Source organism: Mastacembelus armatus, chromosome 5 (genome assembly GCF_900324485.2).
Source record: "Mastacembelus armatus chromosome 5, fMasArm1.2, whole genome shotgun sequence".
NCBI lineage: Eukaryota > Metazoa > Chordata > Actinopteri > Synbranchiformes > Mastacembelidae > Mastacembelus > Mastacembelus armatus.
Window position 1 is genome coordinate 8,581,286 of NC_046637.1, and position 25,606 is coordinate 8,606,891.

General features: G+C 38.5%; 1 protein-coding gene across 5 annotated transcripts in view; it reads right to left on the reverse strand.

The window, feature by feature from the left end:
* Positions 1 to 25,606, reverse strand: part of tox2 (TOX high mobility group box family member 2) — a 100,062-nt gene that overhangs the window by 69,581 nt on the left and 4,875 nt on the right. For 4 of the 5 annotated variants that reach the window (XM_026306695.1, XM_026306694.1, XM_026306691.1 and 1 more), the window contains exon 1: positions 15,036 to 15,613. The exons of the other annotated variant lie outside the window; for it this stretch is intronic. In XM_026306695.1, the coding sequence (XP_026162480.1) occupies positions 15,036 to 15,128 (93 nt within the window). In that variant the 5' untranslated portion in view covers positions 15,129 to 15,613. Of the gene's footprint in view, positions 1 to 15,035; positions 15,614 to 25,606 lie in introns of those variants that run through there. 5 annotated transcript variants of the gene reach the window in all.

A 25,606-nucleotide genomic window follows, 5' to 3' on the forward strand; every position in this document is an offset into this window, starting at 1 on the left:
AAAAGAAATGTTACCATTCATGTATCATACACAATGCTGTCCAAAACAACTAAGCTTCACCCAATGAAGTTGCAGTGTTGCTGCATTATATAAACGAATACATGAATGCATAATGAGAGGCCAAAATGAGCCAGGGAAGGCACTCAGAACAAATCCCTCAGGGAAAAGGAAATTATTCAGAACAGGCGAAGGCACAATTCATAATAATATTGGGATGGGAAACTTTTTTTCTTTCTCTACTTAAAACCAATGTTTTAAATGTAAAACCAGAACTATCATACATGTACTGAGTGGCCTACTTTAGCAGCAAGATAAGGATTTAAAGGAATCTGTTTTTACCATTCAGTTTAAAGCCTCACTCTCAGATTATGGCCTGAGGTAAGATTGCTGAGATAATGTATAAACAAAAAAGCCTAATATATGTAGCACACACTACAGCTGGTAAAGTACAATGAAACAAAATAAGCTCTGATTAATCATTCGAAGAGAATCACACTCGTTGTTTCACTTTATGTAGCCCAAACAATAATTCTGTATCATGAGGTAATTCATTTTTGTAGGGAGGGGCAATTGGCTGCGAAGATTGAATCATCGGCCCTTGTTTCATTTTCCATGTAATTAAATCAGCTTCTGAATAAAAACTATGTAAGCTGGCATACGATTTGGGGAAAATTAGCATTTTTAATCACAGTACATTACTTTAATAACTCAATAAATCTGTGGCAGCTGGAGCATCTGAGAATGTTGTCACAGCCACTTAGTTCTGCATTTGCAACTAATACAGGCTGATGAGAATCAGCCCGAGAGACAGAGAGAATCAAAAGAGGGTTAGAAAAAGGAGAATAAAAAATCCAACAGAGTGAAACAGAGTGGATGAGAATCCAGGGAGGCAGAAACAAAAGAGAAGCAGTGGTGAGCCGAATCAGGAAAATAGAAATATCACAGCAGACTTTGGCACAGAGAGGGGCTCGGCACTTGTCTCACCTCTTTCAGTTATTAACTGTTAATCCCCAATTAGCTCATCCGTCAACTCAGTGTCATACACGAGACCTGCTTACCCCTGATGTTGCTTTGTTGCTTGGGTTTGTTTGTGCAGCTCAGCAGTAGTCATTGCCAAATACACCAAACAGCCTGAATGACTACAGAAAATCTCATTTAATTGTAAAACGATGTCAAAAAACAGGAATTGCATACAGTAGACAGCCAAGCTGCAAGAGCTAATACAAATTAAAGCTGATGTACTAAGTCCTGACACCACAGCAGAGAGAATGAGGTCTTATCAAAGTGAAGAAAAAAGCAGAAACGTCATTGTAATGTGAGAAAACCTGGAAATGTTACTGCAAGGTCAAGCAGTTGTTCATGGATTACTGCTCTCTAGGTCTCCAACCCTAGTCCTCAAGTGCTACTGTCCTACAGGTTTTCCAACTATCGCTACCCTTCCAGTTTCTGATTGGCTGAACACACGATCCAGGTAATCAGCAGTAGGTAGGGCGGAGAAATCCAGAAAACAAGCAGGACGTTAGCGCTCGAGGACCAGGGTTGGAGACCACTGCTCTATATGTTTCTGCATTATTCTCCTAGAAACACATGTTTGGACCAGCACTTCACAGATATATCTACAACACTGTCTTCCATAGAAACCAAACATTACTGATCATTTGCTTAAAGAGCTACACAACACCCATGCTTACATTTAATGCTAATGAAAAAACATAGAGACAAGATGCATGGTATACGTGTCATCACCTGCCAACAGTTAACAGGTTTATATTAGGGCAGCAAATACGTTGCGTAACTTTTATCATTAATATGCAGAATTGTTTTTTCGAGTGATAAACAGTGACAACTTCTCATCACGAGTTCAAAAGCAACTTCACATTGCTTGTGCAAACAACAGGTTAAACCCAAAGATATTCACAACTATAATACAAAACTGAGAAAATAAGGTAATCTTCACATTTTACAGGTTGTAACCAGCAAATGTTTGCAATTTTTGCGTAATATATTACTTTAAACTATTAGTAATCTATCAAATGTGTTGCCAAATAATTTGTTCGCCAGTGTTAAATGACTGAATTCAACCATTTTCACTACCTTTAGTGACAAATTAATTTGCTTACTTGACGAAACTTGCTTGAAAGGTCCTGTGTGATCACTCGCTGAGCTAGGAACAGACGTATTTAATGTAGAACAACACTCTTCTTTAATGAAAATAACAGTGAGCGTGAGCAGGTGCATGAGCACAAATGAAAGTGAAAACTGGCGTCATATCAGCACGTGCATGCTTGGGAAACAGGACTCTTGGTTTGTGTGCCTCATATGCTGATTTAAGGTATACTTCTATTCTATTCTATTCTTCTATAAGTTTGCAGAATTGCTCTACAGGTCTCTTTCGTTCTCTGTGTGCCAGATGAAGCTCTATCTCTCCATCTCCTCTTCTTATCCATCAGTTGTTTGTTTTCTAGTTCCTTGCACAAGTACAGAGCTGCAGTGGTGGAAACCTGCATCATTTTACAGTCTAACAGTGTATTCCCAAGTCTGGGTTCATGCACACAATTACTCACATCTTTTCATATCACGGTACAGTATCTGGAAAGGTATGCACAGAAGACATAACAAAAAAAAAAAAAAAAAAATCCTACACCTTATTAAGATGTGAGTTTGCATTCAGCACAGGCAGGAGAAATTCATGAAAGCATTATGGCACAAAATCAGTGCCTCAAGGTGCACTGGCATTCGTCGCACCCACTGACTCTACCTTCACAGTTCCAATGAGGAGCCTTGTTGCTCACTGATACACAGCTTTTTGATTCACTTAGTAGGCTTTGTCATGTGCATGTTGGATTAAGCCTCTGACTAAAAATCAAGTGTGCAGCATGAGGATACATACACTCATGCTAGAGCACACACAAACCCACAAACAGCCATTAGCACGATAATGGTAGACCCCACTAATCAGCTCATCATCTCAAGACCTCTCTGTGTCGCTACGTGGATCTGGTTGCGAAGTTACGACACTTGCCAAAAGTGTCATGGTTTAACGATAGCTTTATGGCATCGGACATACAAGTATATAGCCATGTGCTCTCAGGGGGCAAGCAGCGACAAATAGGACCTGTAGTTTTCACTATTGACTGTGTGACTAACACTAAAATAGCACCCAAAGAGCCAAGTTGATTTGACAGGACACATACAAGGAAAAGCTATTGTAAAGCCATGCCAGGCTGATTTTGTAAGAACAGCTCAGCTGGGCAGCTCGATCCATTTGCGGATCAGGCAACAGTGGATCAGAGGTGGCTGGATTTTTATACTAGGCTACACAACAAATGCACAACAAACTAATAGCTCTCATTTATGGAACTAAAGTTGCCTGCTGGTTGCTCTCGCTCTCTCTCTCTCTCTCTCTCCCTCCCTCTCTCCATCTCTCTAATAATGCTATTATTACGGCATTTTCATGATGTTGTGACTGGCCAGACATTTCTGCTATTATTCAGCCCCCAAAAAGTGCTTGAACTTCTCCTGAAAGTTCTCCTGAATATAAACAGTGCAATTTCTAAAAATCTCTAAAAAAAAAAAAAAAAAAATTTCTTTTGGGGTTAATTCTGGTCTGAGGTCATTCAAAGATGAGGAAGATCAGTTTATATTTTGTCAGTTCCAAAATAACCTCAAATGTCAATTTATTTTGCTCTTCACACAGCTGAGAGGAAGGAAATCATAACACATAAGTGTTTCATACACAATTTTTCTATCTATTACTCAAAATGGATTAGAATACAGTTCTGCGTAAAACGGTTTCAGGCGTTTAGCGGTTTTATCAATCTAACAACAGATGTCTAGTGTAAAGTAGGACTGTAAACTGATCCCTTCTTAAAATTCTACAAGTTTATGTGAAAATGTTTGCAATTCCTCAGTGTCTGTACTTTCTGCCGCAGCCTCTACACTTACACCCCCCAATGTTTTTGTTTCTTATGTGTGCCTTAGCGTATAATTCAGTTAGTCATTATTTTCAAATTAGAATGGTAAAGCCTGTTACATGTTTCAGAATTGGTTAGTTGCTTTGTGGAGAGGAAAAAAGAGCAGAAGAAAGATTCACACACTTTATATGGTAAACAGTGCTCTTGTGTAGTTTCATATGTAGACTGGAACCAACAATTGGGGTTTACATGGGACTATATATAAACATCATTATAAAGTCTGTTTCTGCACCATGGCCTTGTGGTTTCTGATATGGCACAGCCAGTGAAATGGCAGAGAAGCCAATTTACAGTTTATAACTCAACCACACATCAATAATAGAAAAAAAATAGATTACAGTAAATCCATGGTTCAAAAGCTGCATACCTTTGAAATGTCAAAGGGGAAACTGCGATGGATAACTCATCTCAAAACTCATTTCAACTGCACAATGCAAGCTGTATTACAAATATTCAACAGCCTACTGTTCCCTCCAGGTATTTTTCAGCAAAACACTCTATACATTTTCATTTGAGATGAGAAGAAAGGAATGTATTTTTTCACTGGCAGGCAGCCAAACCAATTTAATTACATTCCAAATGGGTGCAATCTCCACATAGCAACCAGCCCATGTTGTATTTCTCAAACTTCAACAACCTCCTTGACTTTCTCTGAGTAATTGAAATCTTCCACTCTTCCACCTTTCTACCCTTGTCATTATGCAGAGCAGCAGAAACTACAACAAACCAAACTAAAAGGAACAAGGTGATCTGGCTCTCAAAATGAGCTGCTTTAGCCAATTTGTAACTTCATCAGCACGTCTTGATACAGTTTCTCTGAAGTCAATTAAAAGAACATTAGGTTGGTGCAAAGCTAGAAAAAAATAATGCCTTTCTCTTGCCAAAGAGTCTGTGATTACCTATGACTGGTGTCAGCAAAATCCTGTCAAAGTCTGATGGAGGAGGTCACCACTTTTCATTTTCGATTCATTCTACTTGCCTCAAACCGTGTCCAAAAATACAGAAACAATTCTTTTGATGTGAAAATATTCAATTCAGTACTTATCAGAATGCAGTGCCTCTGATATCAAACTCTGCAAATGGTCTGCGGTGCCACAAGGTAACATTTCAATACAAACAAGCAAAATTGGAACACTGCGCATAGCACAATCTGAATAAAAATTAAATAAAATGTTTTCCATTTTCAAATGTATATAACACTTTGATTAACCATTACTATCATTACACAGATAGCAAATATTTCTCATTAATGTTCCAGTGCTTGAGAAAACATCAAAAGATCCTTTAATGGATTTTACTGGCAAATCATTTAACATCTCCTCGGCTTTTGCTGTAAAGATGAACTATAATCTAAGAGAGGTCCTCCCATCTACCCAGTGGGTAATTATAGGATGGAAGGCAAATAAATCATCCATCCAGACTGGCAGGAGTGTGGATGTCTGTGTACACTATAATGCAGAAAAAGGTCCTGAGGTGACCAAAGTATCAAGCTTGGTATCAGTCATAGGATACTGTTTGCTTCAGGAAGTCCTAATGACTGTGATGTTCAGGGCTTGCAGAACACCCTCCCCCAGCATAAAGAAGAAAAAAATAAGTAGATATAAACATTAACACGTGAAACCTCTTAACTTTTAAGGAAATATCTAGCTATTTATGTACATATACTCACCTCTCTCTCTTTCTGCCACTAAATTTGTCTGAGAGCCCAGCTGCATGACAGTGCCTTTGTGTCAAAGATTAAGTGAAATCAGGAGTGCCAGCACAATGCTGTGTTTGCACAGTGAGCACAGTTCAGTTTCAGCTGCACCAACATATCACATACAATCACAACACACTGTGGGCAAAAACAGACCTACAGTAGCTACTATTCAAAATTAATAAAGACACAAGGCAACATTTTATTTAACATTTTTGAAACATTACACATTACGTGGACTATTAAGCTCAGATAAACATTGCTGAAATCTTATTCTGCATTAGAGAGAGTGTTTTTAAAGAATGGAAAATGGGCAAATCAGATTTAGCAAAGACACAGAGAAATGCAATTAAACTTATATCTAAGTATAAGTGTAGCTCTTCTATAGCATTAAGTGTTCTTTGTTGCTGTTATACCAGGTCAGCATTGAAAAGACAAAGACTGACTGTCAAGATATGGGGAATGTAATTCCTGGAAAGTAAGGCAAAGCTACAATGAAAATATTATAAACAAAGCCCAAAGCCAGAGGGGGCAGAGGTGGTTTACTAGTCTGAGGCAAAAAGAGGCCTGGGGGAACTGTGGGTTTGTAGTGATAGGGAGGGGGACTCTCACCCACACACTTGGCACAGAGAAGCACAGAAACAAACGTCACATGGCAGAAGCCCAGTGGTCGGTGGCCTTAGACACTAACTAAATTTCTGTGCAATCTTGAGGAAACTCAAACGTAATCTGTTGACTAAAACAAACTAAAACAAATCACAAATGGCAAAACTTCCAGCTTTACTTTTACTGCAATTTCAAAAGAAATGATTTTGTTTTTAGATTTTGTCATCAATGTCACTGTAGAGTGACACTTTTCCTATCATACTGTGTGGATGTGTGGTTAGTGTAAGAATTAAAATAAGCAACAGGATCTGTTGTATGAAACCAAAAAAGCAAAACAAATGCAGCTTATCTATCTTTCTTCTCATCTGGCTGATACGTATGAATTGAAATCACTACAGCTGGGGGTTTGCACTGCGGCTGCAGAACACAGCAGTATTTCGGTGGCCTATGTGCTCACACTTGCGCTTGTGCTATGCAAGTGTGAACATCCACATGCATAAATGTGTGTGTGTTCTACCTGTGAGAGAATGCATGTCATTGAGCGTGTGTACTCAGTGGGTCGGTGGTCTGTAAGTATGGACCTGAACCAGCCATCTCCAGTTCTGTTTGCACAGGACATGCCTCAGGAAGCTAAGACAACTGTTCATGTTTGCCCAGGCTTGCGAACCTCTCTTAATACACCCGACAGCTGCATTCTTTGACAGCACAGACACTGTGTTCAGTGTTTTTATACATTTATCCTATGGAATCTGTTGGATAGTACCATCCTAACCAACCTTTTCTGAGGAAACACCTATCAGGCATAGAGCAAGGGGAATAAAATGCCAACAATTGCCCCACATGGCATGTTGTAATTCTGACTTGTAAATCCCCTGCGCTTCTAATACGTATAATCTAAAGCAATATAACCTGTACCTGGATCAGTTGTCGGTCTACCAGTTTGAATGATGAATGCTATATTTTTGGTAGGTGATTTGGTGCTTTCACAGAATTATTTAAGATTAAACACTATCCCTCATAATACTATGATATAAAAGATAGATGTGACCTGTCCTGCTGTCAGAACTTCTACCTAAGACTCTGTAAGATATCCCAGAATCGCCCTGGCCTCACTCTCAATCACTTTTTCCTCTCCTTAGTGTTTCATTTCCTGCTCATAGACTAAACGGCAGCCTCACACCATTTCATGAAGAGCCTTTACTGACCAAAAAAAAAAAATCATGATGTATCAAAACATAGGCTGAAATATACCATTCCCCGAGAGATGAAATGAAAAACAAATTGTTGGATGAACTGTGAGATCTTTGCAGAGTGGCGAGTGTGAAAGTGAGAGATGATGAGCTCCGTCTGTGCTTATTTGAAATGTTGATATGGTTTTCTCATACAACGATTACGCTAATTTATGTGCCAAAGCCTGCTTTATACAAATCTGCCAAGGCCAATAACTGCACTTATAAACTCCAGCATCTAGAATAATCACTTTGTAGTCTATTTGTTTATGGATAAAATGAAGCAATTATCCTAATGAAGATCAGCTTTCTTTAGATTGCTGTGGGAATTGTAGCATTTCAGCATAATGAAAATGTTTTGTCTTTGTTGCATGCACACTGGCGTGCTGATACTTTAATCATAAAACAACAGGAACAGCAAAAATGTTACTGTATTATAATTAAGGCCACACAGTTCACAGCAGGGATGCAGAAACTGTTGCAAAAAAGATTGAGCTGCGCACTTCCTGGCCTATGGTCTAAACCACATGCATGTGGATGATGCTAAATGTCAGCTACAACAATAAGTTTGGTTGTTGCCTTTGGTGAACCAAAGATATAAAGTTGCATAAGGGAAGGTCACAGCAATTTGAATGTTAATATTGACTTGTTGTTATGATAACAAGTGGAGCTACTATGCAGCAGCTTTCTGATATATTGTCTTCCTGCTACGTGTGTTTACTATACTTATCTCTACTGAAGCATGTTATATAGTTTTGTTTTTTTTGTTTTTTTTTTTGGTGTGTAAACTTTATATAGAAACATCAAGGCCACATTTGGTAGATATCATAGGGAAACATTTTTGGCAGGGTTGTATTTTTTCATAATGTTGTGCTGATAAAAAGAAAATGAATCTGCTTTGAAATGCTACTGTAGCACAGTAAAATAAAGTCATTTTCCCCTTCTCATGAGCAGGCAGAGCATAGGAAAGCAGCACAGAAATGGTTAAATAAATCACATGCAGCAGATGCCTCTCTCTCTCTCCTCTTTTTCTCTCTCTCGCTCTCTCACACACACACATGTACACGCACACATTCTTTAGTGAAATCCATCAATCAGCATTTCATGCAGTTTGGGTTTGAACCACACCAAATGCACTAAAACAATAAACGTCTGTCTTTCAAGTCGCTATCTGGACTGGAACACATCTGGTGGCAAGGCTCATTTTGGTTTCCACATCGTTGAATGACATTACAGACTCAATGGCGAGCTGAAAAATAAAGTACCCCTAAAAATCTCTCTCCATTTTCCCTGTGTCTACAGCCCCTTCTCTCTCTTTCTCTCTTTCCACACACCCCAAATCTACTCCCCCCTCCCTGTTCTAACCAGCTAACCTCTCAAATGCTATTCCACCACCCCATCCCCCAACCAATCAAGAACTGAATATAAAACAGCACAAGAAAACTGGGCTGCAAGGAGGGAGGCGGTAGAGAGAGGGGGCAAGCAGACAGATAGGGAGTAAGACAGAGAAACAGGCTACACTATAGCTACTGAGAAACCAGTGGCCTCCTGAGGTGAGGACAGTTTAAAATGCCTTGGACTCCTTTACACAAGTTGAGGGGATGAAACACACACCCAACATCCAGCTGAGCAGCAAGGAGTCAAGCCTGACTGTAGTATTTGGGTTTCAAGGGGCAGTGACGATAATTAGGGTTAATGTGATTTAATGAGGGGCACGAGTTGGGCTGGAGCTTGGCTGCTTCTATCCGCAATCAACGTCAACACTGGAATTACTCTGACGTCTTGTAATGTGGCTGTGCTTTCACACTGTGTTACAGTTTGCTATGCATGTCACCAAGCCTGGAAACCTGCTATCAGTCTTAGCCCAAAAGCAGTCTGGTGATTTCTTATAATAAACCGACTTACTGGCTGATAGATTACAGTGTGATAGCAGCATAGAAATGATTTGGATAGCAGCAGTACATCACAAAGTATATTGGGACGAGTTTTAAAAAATGCACTGTCACTGTCTGAGTGAATTCTTGGCAGTTAATATAATCAGTCATTGACATAAATAGCCTGTTTCTATGGACCAAGGTGATTAAATAGCTAACCAGGCACGATAAACTATACTATCTATTTTCAGCTATACATGACTTATGACCCTCTTAACACCTCTAGTAGCTCTGAGTCATGTCTGGTCTAGATTATAAAGTACAAATCAGAGCAACGGGAATGCTGCAGAGTCGGGTTGAGACTTCGTTGCCTTCTCTATCCTGTAGGTTAAACTGAAGTCCATGGTGGTAAATCCCTGTTATGGATAGTGCTGTATCCTTCCGCCTGTTCTCTATCAGACTATTAATCTAAGACTAAAAATCCCGTAAAATCTCATGCAAGTGTACCTGCAGAATAGAAACTACATTATCGCTGATGTGGCTGTACTAATGCAGGGATTTTTCCGGTAACTGTGCCGTTACGTAGGCAAACATAAACAGATTGCAGGGAAGGTGAGGTTCTGCATGTTACTCTCTTTTCAATCATATTCAGTGGACAACATAGCCCTGGATTTCTCTTTTGCTTTAAAGCAGTGATCAAAACTAAAATCCTCTTAAATAGTACAATTTTCTTATACTCTAATGGTCTGTGAACAGCACACAACCTAAGCCCCACTGCTCCAGAGAATAACAACACTGTAGCTACTTATCATTAACTCAAAGACACAATCAGCCCCTGGCGATCCGGCTTCCCACCATAACCTTTTGACATTGCTGCTGGGAAGGTAAATGAGAGAAGAAGTTACACACAGAGAGAGGGAGAGGTGGGGAGACAGAAAGACTTGATTATGAATAGTGCCAGGAAGTGGTTAGGCCAAAAAAATAACTGCACAACTGGACAATTTTAACAATTTCTTTAAAGTACAAGTAAAATAATGGTTATTGCATTACTCCATATCATGTTATCTACTGTAGTATTTCCTGTGAGTTAATTACATTAGAACAATACATTTACCTGAGAGAGAACTGAGAATTCCAGCCATTTTAGATAGCAGTTTTCCCTTTGGGTGTGCATTTGAGCCATGCATGGGTTAACATTTTCACAGTGAGAACAGTTGGGATATTGCAACTCAGACAGGCCAGTCAGCAGAATGTTATGAATGGGCACAATGAAAAACCCCAAGTCCATGCTGTCCACCCAAGAATGCTTGCCTCCATGTAATTAACTTCTCTCTGTGTACAGAATGAGGTACTGCTGAAATAACTTTTTTTTCTGTTTCTATTACAGTCATGTTTTGAAGAAGAAAACAAAAAAAACGAATTCTAAAAATTCAACATGGAAAATATTTTTGCTTGTCCATACTTTGAAGTACCCATGACTAATACTGTAATTTGGATAGTGTTGGAAAATGGAACGGACCACTTGAAAAAAGTGTGGTACATGTTCTGCAAAACCTGGCCTCATTGCTCTTTGGGTAGACGAATGTCAGCTGCTTGGTACTTGCATTCATATGAAGATGTACAGTAAGGCTTTACAAAGCAGAACACGTGTGGGAAATCGTGGATCAGTGTGTAAGTGAAGGTTATTCTGTTAAACATGTTTCGTACATCTCGCCTCAAGGTACATTAGGAATTAGTATGCACTCCACACACATGCACGCATAAAGTCCTCAAACACAGCAATGCTTTGATCAAAATATCACTTCTATAAGCGCTTCCATGGCACAAACTCTGCATCAATAAAATGTTTGCTCCATACTGCGGTGAAAGCAGCTTCAGCATATATAAATAACATACAGTAAGTTGGAACAGCCAGCTACTATGTAAAGAATAACATCTGCAAACCATTCGATTAAAAACCTACAGTATAACTACAGCCTAATTACATGAAAGCCTCTCTCTTGGGCACCATGCTGTTAGAGGGAAGAGGGATGAGGAGAAAGTGGAACAGCTACAGTAATCTATCCAACTTGATTTCAACAGAGTGATTCTGCCTGGGGGTATGCACAAGTCATAATGCATTTGACAAATAGTCTCCCGCTAAAACAGGCATTTGCGAAGAAGTGGCCTTCAGCGCTGGTATACACAGCTGAGTGTACGCTGAACAAACAAGCCTCCCACTCAGCCAGGAAAGATACAGAGAGGCTTCAAAAAGATTAGGAGAAATCTTGGGCGAAAAGTAAAGATGACTCACAGTGATTGTGCAAGTGCAGGACAATGCAAGTTGGCTAGAGTTGAGAAGAGCAACATACAAATCAATGCTTCTCCCATGTATTGTTCTGTGCATTGTTATGAAATGTGGATGCTGAAGTTGTTTTATTATGGAATTTACAACGAAATGCAGAAAAGCACAGTTGCATTTTTGTCTTACATAATCTTCATATCATTCTGTGTTTTGATCATGTATCAGATTTTGGCCTGGAAAAATAAATTAAATGAATCACCCATTGATTAAAGCATTTATAACTGTTAGATACATTCTGATATTGTTAAATGTATAATTGAAGGAAAGCTATTGCCTATATTCAAAGGTCAAGTGCATCCATAGATTTGGGTATTGACTTATTCTGTCAGTATGATATTCATATTCCTGGCATGCATCAATCAATCATCAGTCTGAATGTGGCCGAGCAGCTCAGACCAGTTTCAGCTTACACATTCTTTACATACCTCAATTATTAACCGCTTCAGATAGAAGACATGTCCAAAAATGCACACACTTGCACACAAATATGCAGTCACTTGCATAAAGCCCAACAGTCACTCTCAGAAATAGATGTGTGTGTCAGGTTTACACCACTAGAACAGGAAGTAATAAGGCTTGTATGTATGGACTGTCCTACTTACTATTATGCTCATATCCTGGTTGGTGAGTTAATGCATATATATATATATACATATATATTCATGTGTATGTGTATACATATATATATATATATAGAGAGAGAGAGTTAGATATATATATATATATATATATATATATATAGAGAGAGAGAGAGAGAGAGTATACATTTATATATATATATATATATATATATATATATGGAATATGTTGATACATATATATATATCAACATATTCCAATAAGCGTGGACTCTGGGAAAGGGTGTTGAGCCTTTCAAGCCTGTTCATACCCTCTACCAGTACAGCTCTTAGAATAGAAATGATTTATTACTGTAATTTGCATTTGTCTTTCCAGTTTCCTGTAAAATATTTTAACTAAAGGGATTGATAACCATGGATGCAATAGCTGTAACTAATTAAAAAAGCTTATTTTTTTGTCGTATTTACAAGTTAACACCTGAAGGTAAAGTGGCATTGGACCACCTCAGTACTGCTAACACAGGGCTACTGCAAGGGGTCAACTTCATCCCACTCCTGAAATGTGACTGCCATAAAGATGAACTATTGCCAAAATGTCATATAAAGCTCTGGTATCATTATTCAACAGTTATGTGTAGCACCAGCGGCACAGTAGAGATAATGTGTCACTTTACACCTTAGTCACAGCTGTTACTTTAGTAATGACAATGTTATATGATTCTGTCCTTGAAACCCAAACCAGCTTCTTACCGAGCCAACAACCTCTACATTCACTGAATCATGATAACTAGTACAGTTCATTGTGTTAACACTACAAGACCTAAGACATGGCCCCCGTCAGAGAGCACCAGGTCCCAATACGATCCTAATTATACTTTGTACAGCATCCGTGGGTGCTAGACTTACAGAGACATACACAGAAGCACACAAGACTGAAGATACTGTCACAAGGACAGCAAGATAAGGAAAAAAAAAAAGAAATCTATTCGAAATTATTTTGCCAGTTCACATTTTACTACTAGATTCATTTGAGGTTTAGTTTAAGGTCAGATTCAGAAAAATCCAGGAACTGAAGTTGGTGTTACAGTAGGTTAGAGATGAAGGAACGACTATAGTCAGAATAAAGTAGTCATGTACTGTAATTCAAACCTCTTTGCTAGTGACTGTATACGTTTGAGTATGGGTGTGAATGAGTGCATGTGTATGTATGTACAGTTCACTGTGCATGTGCTGTTCATGTACACGTACAGGTGACAGTGTGTGTGAACAGTGGAGATTAGCAATTCAAATAGTGTACTGTGCAACAATATTTCACTTTGTCATCAGCAAATGGTAACTACCTGCTGGCTTCCCTCCAGGTATTAAGGCAAGCAAACCTATTTGAATGGCTGTGGGTATAATGCCTTCATGTAGCTCAGCCCAGCAGTTACTGACAAATGTTTACCTGAGTTTTACCCCAACCACAAAAAAGACACTAACCTTGTTGGCTTGTGACTTCTCATCTTTGACTCTTTAGCAGGGTTGCCCATTTGTTATTTTGACTAAAACCTTTATCAAGTAAATCGGAGTTGTCACTATTGCTTGGCTTGAAAATAGGACAACTGTGCAAAAAGTGATATTTTTATAGAAGCCCCAGTGGATTTAAACAACAACAACAACAAAATCCATAACTGCAACGCATGTCAGAAAACCTGACAACATTAAACTCTCCAAAAATATTAATGCAAGGTGGTTCTTTCTTTCAGTCTTGTTACTTATACTTGTATCAATTTATTGCACCTATACCCACTTCTGTTATGCAAAAAAAAAGTGTGTGGGGTTATATCAACAGCGGACACCATTTCGTGCGTAAAAAGGCATGTGCAAATCACAACTTCTTAGCCGTTTTGATATGAAAGCAAAATGTCTAAATAAACAAAATTTCAATCCACTATGGGTGGTTTCCTTTTATGCTGCTAATGAATAATTAAATCCTATAAAGTTATCATGTGCGTACTGTATTATTGCTATTACTAGCAATGACACAAAAAAGGGCAAATTAATAGAGTGGTCAGTTGAAGGCTACACCATGTATTCCATACAGAATTACAACGGAGCCGAGCCATAACGCTGTCACTGTCACATTTAGACGAAATCTTTATAATTGTTTATTGGACTAATTGTGCATTGACCTATGGGGGAATCTGTGTGAAGCTGATAAGAGCCGTGCGTTTCCGCAGTTAGGTCGAAAGGTTTAAGTTGTACAGGGAGAAATATATTGGTCTACATATCATTAGTGTAAAAAAAAAAAAAAAAAAACAGACCAAGGCAGTGTGTCCACTTTGTTTAAACAGACCGGTGCGTCCAGGGCGCTGGAGAGTGGCGCGCTCCAACTCTGCAGGACAACTACAGCACAACGTACCCACAGTTTATCCAGGCGAACTAACCCTAGTTATAAAGAACAACCCGTGTGTGAGAGCTCGGAACAGGTGTCAAAGTGTGTGTTTCTGCAGTTTATGACTATCGACACATCAGAAACGCGGTCAGAAAGTTTATTGTAAACGCAACCCTCTAGCCTCTCCACTGTCTTTATCCTGGAGTCGCTGAAGTTGCAACACTTGTCACTAATGGTTTCCTAACACACTGCGCCCTGTTATATACATGGGCAGCATGTGTAACCAATGTACTTCTGCGAGCGTCCATCACACTGACAAGCTCGCACTGATAAGCTCGTAAAGTACAGATAATCGTTTACCTTGTTGGAGTGGTAATAGTCCAAACCGGAATCAGTCGGTAACGTACATGAACCCACGCTTGAAGGGGGAGCTGGATAAAATCTGACGTCCATCTCAGAGTCCGTAAGACTGACGGCATGAAAGCGTAGCTCCAAAAACCTGTGCGACCTCTCTCTCTCTCTCTTTCTCTCTCTCTCTCTCTCTCTCTCTCTCTTTCTCTCTCCTGCGCGCACACACACACACGCACACTCTTTTTTCTCTCTATTAAACCGAAGAAAAGTAGTAAAAGAAAACCGAGTCTCTCCTGCCGCTGGTTCTTCACATCCGTATTACACTTACTTCAGCACTATCTGGGCATTCAGCGCGATGATGCTCTGATATAACATCCCTATAAAGTTCACTTGGAGAGAGAGGGGAAGAAAAGGGAATTTGCCTGCCTGGGTAATTTCAGAAAGAAAAAAAAAAAAAAAAAGGCAAAACGGTCAGTGAAGTTATCTGTCACTGAGCCGAGCCTTGCGTGTTGCAGGTTAAAGATGTAGAACTGGTTTTGTCGACGGTTTCTCCCAGAACGCCCGTGCTCCGCTCCTGGTTTCCAGACGCGCTGTAGCTTTTGTCGTGTGGGGAGCGCTCAGCTCCATCCATGCGTTCCCGTCCACGCAGTGATTGCTAGGCTGCGACCTCTACTGGTCAGAGGACGAACATGCGAGAAAAAGGTGTCAGTGGAGTTGGGTTGAATTGTTGACAGGGTGGTAAAGTGGACAATCAGTCCTCCCATACTGACATCAAGTCACCTCTCATTGGACGGGAGAGATGCAGTTTTTGGCAGGGACGTAAGAACATTACAATACTAATCCACTTTTAACACCTCTAACCATAATGTTTATGTCAGACTTGTTTTTCTCTGGAAATGAACACTATGACAGTTATAATGATCACACATCCAACTCATAACTATACATATTGTTTCTAGTCCTCATTTCACAATAAACTGCCATAAATACTGGCTGAATGTATAAATATATAATTTGCTTGTAGATGAAGGAGCCCACCACAGTTATGGTAGGTCTGATTCATTACTTCAGTAAGAGTAGCAATACTCCATTACAAATAAAACTCCTGTAAAAGTCACTTTGGTATAAGTATTCAGAAAACTGCATTTAAAATAAATATCGAAAAGAAAAAAAAATATCAAAAGCTAAACCTGCTTAACCATCTACTTGCAGTCGACCATGCAGTATTTAATGTGTTTTTTTTTTCTGAAGATGATAAGTACCTTATATAAGGTTTCAATATCTGACTTAATGTAAACATCACATAGCTACACTGATGGAAAAACATCTCCACAATAACATATCTTCTTATGTCATGATACAGTATGAGAAAAATATTTTTATAATGCTGCTGCTACAAAATGAAACATTAGGCTAAAGGGCAAAATCATGGTCCAAGCTGCTGAAAGCCCAGATAACATTGTATGGGGTGTTACTATAATCACATTTTTCCTTGTGAGTCTTTATAATGGCGCTGAATGGACACTCGTGGCTGTCCATTAACACAGATACAACTGTGCTGAATATTATTACTGACACAAGCTGAGAGCTGTGAAGAATAACACTGCAGACTTGAAAAGGCCAAACACGTAGTTTTCTCATACTTGTCTATGATCTCCTTTTAGCTGTGCCTTGTAAAGCAGCACAGTCGGGGTTAATAGCAAGAGGAGAAATATTAATTACATTTTAATAAATGCATGAATGTATGTTGTTTTTCCACAGTTACATGACTTTCGTCACCTCAATACCACTTATGACATATAATATGTAATAATTTAGGCCATACAGTTCATGCTAAATGTTTGATAGACACTGTTTGACCTGCTTCATGACATTCATTACAGCAGCTACAGCATTCACATTTACAATTTATTTTTTTCACTTTAATTCATTTAGATGTAAGCCTGATAGCCATTATGCCATCAAATACAGAATAGACATGGTAACTGAGATAATATACTGTATATTGCCAGTGTGCTCCAGTTTTGACCCTTCAACATACACAAACACAGTCACATTCACACACACCTGGACAAACGTTAAACATACTCACTCAGTGGTTGACACAACAGGATGTAAACACAGAAGAATGTCCAACCAGAGCTTCAAATAGGCGCAGAGAGGGAAAACAACATCACTCACAGCCAAACATGTATCACACTGTCTTTACGAATGGGGTGCAGTGGTGTTATGTGCTTACTTGTATGTAAAAAAAAAAATTAAAAAAAAAGCCATAAATGTGTTTTTGCAAGGCAGAGCAAAATGTGCTGTTATGCATTTCTGATAGTGTGTGTATTTCTTTTCTTTCTGTTTCATGTGTGGGAGTTTTTGTACAAGTGTTAAGTGTGTGTTTGTGTTAACCAAGCTGCCATTGTCATCCCAGTGGGTGACTTGTTGGCCCCCTCGGGACTGTGCCTATGTCTCCGTGGCTATTACTCGGCATGGTGGCTCTGGCCCTGGGATGTGAGCCTGCTTTAAAACCAGGCACAGATGGGTCACACCGTGGGCTTGCTGTGGTGGTCTGCCATCAGCTGCCAGCTCAGGCTGTCCTGAGTCCAAGCTCATAAGATACTGACTTCTTCTTATTCTGCAGCTCTCTCTCTCTCTCTGATTCTTCTCTGTCTGCCTCTCATCTAAACATGTTCACTCAGTCGCTGTTAGAGAAGATGATGCAGTACACCGGACTATCTGGCATGAGTTGACTCATGGTGTCATGAGAAAGGAATGTGTGTAGTTTTTTTTTTTTTTTTTTTCTGTAGCAGTCCTTCATAACAGAGTACTGGCCAGACAGAGGAGGAATTATACCACAGAGATGGAAAAATGGGTGATTATAAAAAAAAAAGGACGGGTGGAAGAAATTGGGTAAATGGAAAAGAAAAAAAGAAGTGAGAGAACAGATGTTGGTAGTGACTGAGACAGAGGGTGGAATTAGCTGTGGGGTGGAGCGGTGAACAAAGTAGGGACTCATACTGGTGTAACATGTAAATAAAGGGGGGAAGACACAGGGACAGAGGCAAAGTCACACAAACATTAAAGTTCAAGAACAGCTTCTTTCCAATGTGGGATGCAAATCATGATGTCTAGGGTACCATTTCAAAATCCATTCATCCACTCAGTTCAATTAGCAGAACAAACACTTTATATTGCCTTGGTAAGAGCTTCTGCTAGCACCAGGAAATGAGAGGAAAATATAAAACAATATTTTCCATTACGGTTACGACCCTGCCAGTACTTAGATGATGTCAGCAGTACTGGTTTTATAACTTTGTCTGAGCTGAAGTGATCCTAGTTTTCGAAAATTGATAACTAATTTTCATTTTGAAGGAAGGTAATGTTAGTTGTTATCCATCCATCCATCCATCTTCTATACCCGCTTTTCCTGTTCAGGGTCACGGGGATCCGCTGGAGCCTATCCCAGCTCTCTCTCGGGTGGAAGGCAGGGGTACACCCTAGACAGGTCACCAGTCTGTCGCAGATGTTAGTTGTTATAAGTAAGTAAACTCAGTTCAGTAATGTTCCGTAATGTTTTCATGCTTTTGCCATAGCAATCGGCTTTGGAGAGAAAATGTCAGTTTTCTTAAATGGGTGTAAAATTTCACTTTGAAACAAAACATTTACTGACTTGTGGCACAAGGCAAAGGCAGAAACATGCTCGTCTCTTTCCACTCTGCCCCTTAGATCTCTCGTCCTGCATTTAACTGAGCTTTTAAATCTTCCTCCACGTGGAATTGTCCACTGATTACCAATGAGCGATAAACATCACCAAAGAAATAATTCTTCCTTTTATCTCAACACACAGTGTTGGCTGGTTTGTTGCTCATGCTATGGTATGCCTTATTTGTTTTAAACCACTGTATTTCATTAACAAATGCTTTTATCACATTATGAGATTGTTGCTATTCATCCTCTAGTGTCAGTTGTTTCATTCAGCTAAATTTGAAATAATATACATTACAAGCCCCCTTGGGTAAAATAAGAAAAACAATTTTATGGCGTAATTGTTTTGTTGATTATGACTGATATGCCGTTCGTTATTACGGTAAATTCTGGCTGAACATATTAGAATCAAAGCATGAGAAAGCATAAGCAGCACATTTGTCTGTTTTGTCCTGCCCTTGTAGTGAAATGCTGATTGCAACATTCTTCCATATTCAACTTAAAAGTCAGACAATACACGTATTACACATAGATATGCATATGACGGTGAGAGGTTCATAGTAGTATTTCTAATGACACGTAGGAAATGTGATTGTGAAACGTTCACAGTGATAGATCACATAGTGACTAAAATCGTGACTCTGGAATTGTAATTTTTCCATGCAATACAAGTGGTGGCCAGTGGATTATTATATGTCTCTGATGAAGTAAATTGTACTGAATGTAAGAGGCTGAAAGTTGAATTAACCCAATGTAAAAATATCTTTATGATTGTGTTGTATTTTTGCTAAAGAACCGACTGCTGACAGAAGAGGTGTTAGATGTGCATTTCAGTGGTCCTGTTGTTCACTAAAGTTAGTGTCTCTTAAGTGTCCTCCTTCTTCTCCTCCTACTCCTCCTCCTCCACACAGAGAAAACACATTAGCCTACTCTCTCATCTGTAACAAATAAGCAGAGTTATGCAAGTGTTATTTAATGTCACTATAATAAGGGCTTCAGTTCCCCACTAGCTATGGGAAGTGAAGCTGTCAAGGTGCAGTTTTGTCAGACATGGCAGGACTGTTGTTGGCCATTTTGTGTAAAATATTAATGCATACTCTTTTCTAAAAATGCTTTTTTGTAAGGTTCTGACATTACCATCGAAATCTCAGCATTACAAAACTATTTTTCACGTGAAATTCTTTCCTGTTTTGTTTCTGGTATAACCTTAATTTGAAGTCCTGAGTTCTCTCTGATTTAATGTAGCACTAATGTAAATGTTGTAACAACAGAGTATAACAATTCCATATAAGGTTGTCCTGAGCACAGCAAATAGCAACGCAAGGGTAAACAGGAAATAGTTCAGTAGGTCCATTAAGCAGAGTGATGACTCATTAATGACCATAATTTGACCAAAAAAACACACTGTTTTTGCAGTATTAAACAGAAGCTGCAAATTTGTGGAAAAATCATCCCGAAAAGACTCACCTCGGCTTTGATTTATGTCATTTGCTTTCCTGTGAATCACTTTGTGTGCATCTTGTGTAATTAAATGTAAAAGCTACTATCAGTTTGATTCGCATACAATAAATTTCAATTTATGTCAATTTAAGCCAATTAGACAGGTACTCCAGGGCTTCATTTTTTTATTTTCACATTTCCGTTTGTCTCTAGCTATGTAAATAGGCTGAATGAAAAATGATTCAGTTTAATAAGCTTGGTTGTTTCTTCTCAACCATGCATGTCAACTGATTTCTATTCTGTTTCAAACTATTAGAATCATTGATGGAAGAAAAGGAAATGAATTTAAATGAGACATATAATATGAACATATTGTGAAGACAAACATCCAGATGAACTTCATAAACACTACAAGTAGGTTCATATCGCCTAAATCTGACGCACATCTAACACAAGCTTACAAAGGACACGTTGTTGTCTGGGGATATTCTAAGGCCTCATGCTTCTGACCCCTAGTAAATTTTATTTGCTCCCCCATGAGATCATATTTCTGTATGTTCTTTTAGAGAGGGAACCTGTCTGTACCAAGTAAACATGTATTGTACATGTTGCTAAGTTAAGGAAACTGCAAACGTTTTTAAATCATAAAAGACTAAAAACCATTATCTGATATGCCATCAGCTGAATTCTAATGGGGAAATTACGTAAAATACCTGACACTTCCAGAATAACAACAATTAAGTACAAAATAATGCTTTGCAGAATTTGCACTTTTCTTTATCAAAGCACAGTTGAGTTTTGTATCATTGTGTGAATAAATTCTGTGTGAGGCCGTGGCAGGGGGCACCACAAAGGGCTGTTCAGTGGTGAACCTTTTCTAACCTTTTCTAGCCACTGACCTTCAATAATGAGACTATGTTATCTCTTGTTCCTCTGGACAATCGGCCATTGAAACAACTGCCATTCACGGAGTCGGCTCCACCCTCCATGTGACCCTCTGCTATACTCGTAATTAGCTGCTGTTGCATTTCCACCAGATGCAAACCGACCACATACAATATTTGCTATTATTTTACAGATATATGACCTCTAATTAGATTACATGCAATTTGTTACATCATTTTCATGTCAACAATAACTGACAACTTATGTGTTCTGACTAGTCTGTGAATGAGAAATCAAACAAATAAAATAATAAATCAAAATATTTTTTTACAAATTATTGATTTTATATCAAATTGCAGCAGAAATGGTTGGTGAAAACGTATGTGTATGGGATGCAAAGCAATATTAAAATCTGTAGTTTGAACACTTTAGAAAATGTTATTTCTATTCGTGCTTTCAGAGCCCCATCATCCCTTCATCCTCATCCCACTCCTGAATAAAACCCTCCTCCTCATCATTCTCTCATTCCTCGACCTTCTACTTGTGTTGCACATGAGAAATGAGAGGGGGATGGGAGGGAAGATGAATGAAATTGAGAGTGGGGAATGAAAGGGAGGGGGAAAAAGAAGAGAGCAAGATTGGGAAAATGCCCTTTGACTAGATTTAAAAGTCTGTGGCATTTCATTTTCAGAGAGAGAGGAGCTTCATCTCCTTCAGATCCTTTAAGGGCCAACCTAATTGATTAATGTTTCCATCTCATTGGGAAGAGAGGAGGGCCATTTGAAGCTTAACTGGAGTCTTTTGCATTCCCAAGTCTTAAAAGAGAACCACCATGGAGAGAGATGATGACAGAATGAAAGACAGAATGATGAAACAAAAGTCTAAACTTCTAGTAGATGAGCAAAATATGTTGAAGGTTAAAATCATTTTAACAATATACTTAACACAGAGGAGTGGAGACATGTCTTACCTACTACTACAGGAACTCCTTGTAATAAAATAATGTACATGAATTAGCAATGAGGTATTCAGTTTTCAAAGAGGCTGTTTGGGTTTCTGCACCTGTCACTGGGAGCTGGCAGTAGGCACTTTATGTGATTGGGAAGTCTCATGTAAGAAAATCCATTGCTATTACATTGAAAGTAACATCTGAGAAAAAAAAATACACTAGTGACATTAAAATCTGTAGTCAGAAGGGAAGATGTATATATGCATCTTGATAATTTAGTGCTTAGAACAGGTGACCCTTTCCCTGATAACAAAGTATTTTATTTTTCAGTGCATGACATACGATACATAAGGTCTTAGATTAATTTCAAGCTTTGAAGGCCTAAGACTTCAGGTCATGAGAACACAAAGCTGATCATGGCTGAAAAGCAGTGATGGAAATTACTCATAAACTCATAACATTATACTGTAGCGTTGCTCAGGTGTGAGCTAATCACCTTGAAATTATGAAAAATCTAACAAAAAAAATATACAGAGATTACTTCAATTTTGCATGTTTTTGACAGCAGCATGGAAATATATATATAGAAGACTCTATGGGCATTTCCAATCACACAACAAAACCAGTGGAGAAAAGCCAAAACAGCAGTGACCTTTATTCAACATGGTATATTAAATATCAAAGGTCAGTTTGCATGATTGGGGGGGTTGGGTGGCGGTGGGATGGGCACACCCCAGTCTAGCAAAAAGCAGACACAGACAAAATACTGTAATATCTATCAGGCAGATTCCCATGCTTCCTTCAGAGGTCATTTGAATGTGAAGGGTGTCGAGGCAAGAGGGAAGAAAAGATACATGGTTCAGTCTCTCTCTGGTATCCTTCTGCTGCTCTTCAAACTGACACGCACTGCTCTGCAGCATATTGGCCATTTTTATAAAGCACATAAAGCTTGTGTTAACATCTGTTCCAATTCCTCAGACTAAATTATTGTAATTTTATATAGTTTTGGGTTATTTATTAACTTAAAAAATACATTAAGAGCCATGGAAGTGATTTCTTTTTACTATAATTAAGGCTCTGTTTTATAATTCAAATGCCTTCTGAAACTGGAGACATCTCTTTGGCTGCCAAGCTGAAAGCATGCAGTAACAAAACAATGTTAACTCTATTACCTCTGTTCTAAGAATGAATTATTGTACACTTTTAACAAGAAATATGTTGCTGTCATAATGACATTAATGCTAATGGTATGTTTTTAAGTAAAACGCAACGACACTGACTTAAATCACAGAATTCTAATATGCGCAGAGGTTAGATATGTATTTCTGTCTTTAGAAAAAATAACTGCCTACTAGATTGGATTGAGTTTAACGTTGGTATTTTTTTATTAAATGGCTTTTAAATTAAGTTTGATGTTTAAAAATGGTATGGTCTTTAATTTTATTTGGCCTTGGTTTTATCTGTAAAACATAGCTTTCAAACCTTTATTCCAGATCATAAATCTAATCAAAATCCATTAAGTTTATTAAAATATTTACGTGTTTGAAAAGAGAAAAATCGTTGTGAGAAATAGCATGTTCAGATAAATAGATAATAAAACACTGCACCAAAGTCCCACTATTTGAATTACAGTCATATATTTTTACACTTCTACCCACTCCACATTATGAAAAATAATATGCTACATGGCTTTCATAAAAAATGTTAACATCCTACTGACAATATAATATTAGTAATTAATAGCAATTGTATGTTATATACAAAATGCCCAGTGGTTTTCATCATTCATTTAACGTTAATATCCTATTGACATTAATACATTAATGACATTGTTGAGAAACATTATTAGTGTGACTTAGTGGCAAGCATTAATTTCCTCTTTGTGTTTGTGCAGCTATTGTGAGAAGTGTGGATTGTTTTGATTCGAGTTATATTGGCAGAAGGAAGCATAACCATGTGTGCTGATCACATCTACAAACATCTACAACTAAAGCTACAGCTCTGAAAGAGAGAAATTGAGCCTGGTCTCCCCCAAGTCACCCTTGAACTATAACAAGTGACAATATACAAATGTATACTTCAGTGGACCCAAAGGTCCAACAGCTGTCAGGATTTGACCCAGGGCATCATATACCAAAGCTTTGTCAAGTGCCTCTTTGTCTGTGTGACACACCAAAGGTACTTCACAAAGCTTCAGTACTCGGCACCCTGGGTCTGAAACCAGGCAGTAAGGTTCCATTTAAACCTGCACCTCATACTGAAATAAGATAGGTTAAGAGCCATGGTGTCTTCTGGTGGTTCTTCTCAACGTTTTAGATGAAATTTTCCTGTGTTTATTGCAAAATAGTTATCTTCAGAAATAAAGTGTAAGAATAGGTACCACAGGTATATTGGAGGCATGTGCAGCAAAGGAAAACTGCTTTTTTGTTAGCGTGTGGAACCTGAAACAAGCCTGTTGCAACTTATTGGACCTAAAATTGATAACTGAATTGGTACTTAGCATTGGTCATTGTTTCACAGCCATTCACATTGTTTCTACCACAGCAGCTGGCAGCCTACAGGAAATCTCAGTAACTTCCTGTCTTACTGTATGTCTTACCCATATTTATGATTATGAATAGACTTTGCTGAGTAGGAGATTTTGCAGTGCTATGGTAGGGTGTGTTAACAGTGGCATGAGCAAATAACTGTATGGCCCTAAATGAACTGACTGTCTGATGGTCATTTTAAAATGTCAACTTCTCTGTTATTAAACACGCTAAACCACCATAATTATTGAATCTCTATCACGACCTAGATTCTCCAATTTTACTGAAACCTCAATAACTGAAATATAATTTGAAATTTAATACACACTGATGTTCAAAAGGGCTTGGTGACACGCTTTCATAAGCTGGTGGCCATCTGGAAAGCTTGAGTTTTCCCGGTGACCAGTCGACCTGTGGGGCACGCAGCATGCCAAACGAAGCTGATACAAAAAGATTTTAGAACATCCTCAACTGTATCTTTGGTCTGGCAGCTAGAAGGATATGGACGGAAGCTGAATTATGAGAGGAAAATGGGACATACTGTACATTGCAAAGAAAGATAGGACAAAATGGTTTATTTATCTGATGGCCTAGATCAAAAGCTACTATTACTGCAACAAGTGTTAATTCTGCTATCATCAACTTCTCACATTAATGTTCACACTTACAGCTACATTGCAGACTTGGCCACATATGAAGCACCCTACAAAGTGATAAGTATGACAAGAAACCATTTTAATTATGGCATTTTAAAAATGACAACAAAGGTATTTGGTCTCAGAAGAAAAAAAACAGATAATTATTAGTTTTCCCTCCTTTGTCCAAATTGCCAATTTAAGTCTATGTTTGTGACCTTAAGTATGCATTTAATTTAAATTAAAGTTGAATATTTTAGTGCCCTTACAAAGGAAAAGTGTAGGCAACCGTGAATCACCAGAGCTACATCACCTACAGAAAATGTCATCTTGTTGTGCTGTTGGGTGCCAGAATCCAATGCTAATGGCTCAAAATTTAAATTTAATTGCAGACCAAATGCCACTGCCAGTCAAAAACTTTTGAAGAAGATGAAAAGATTGGACTGA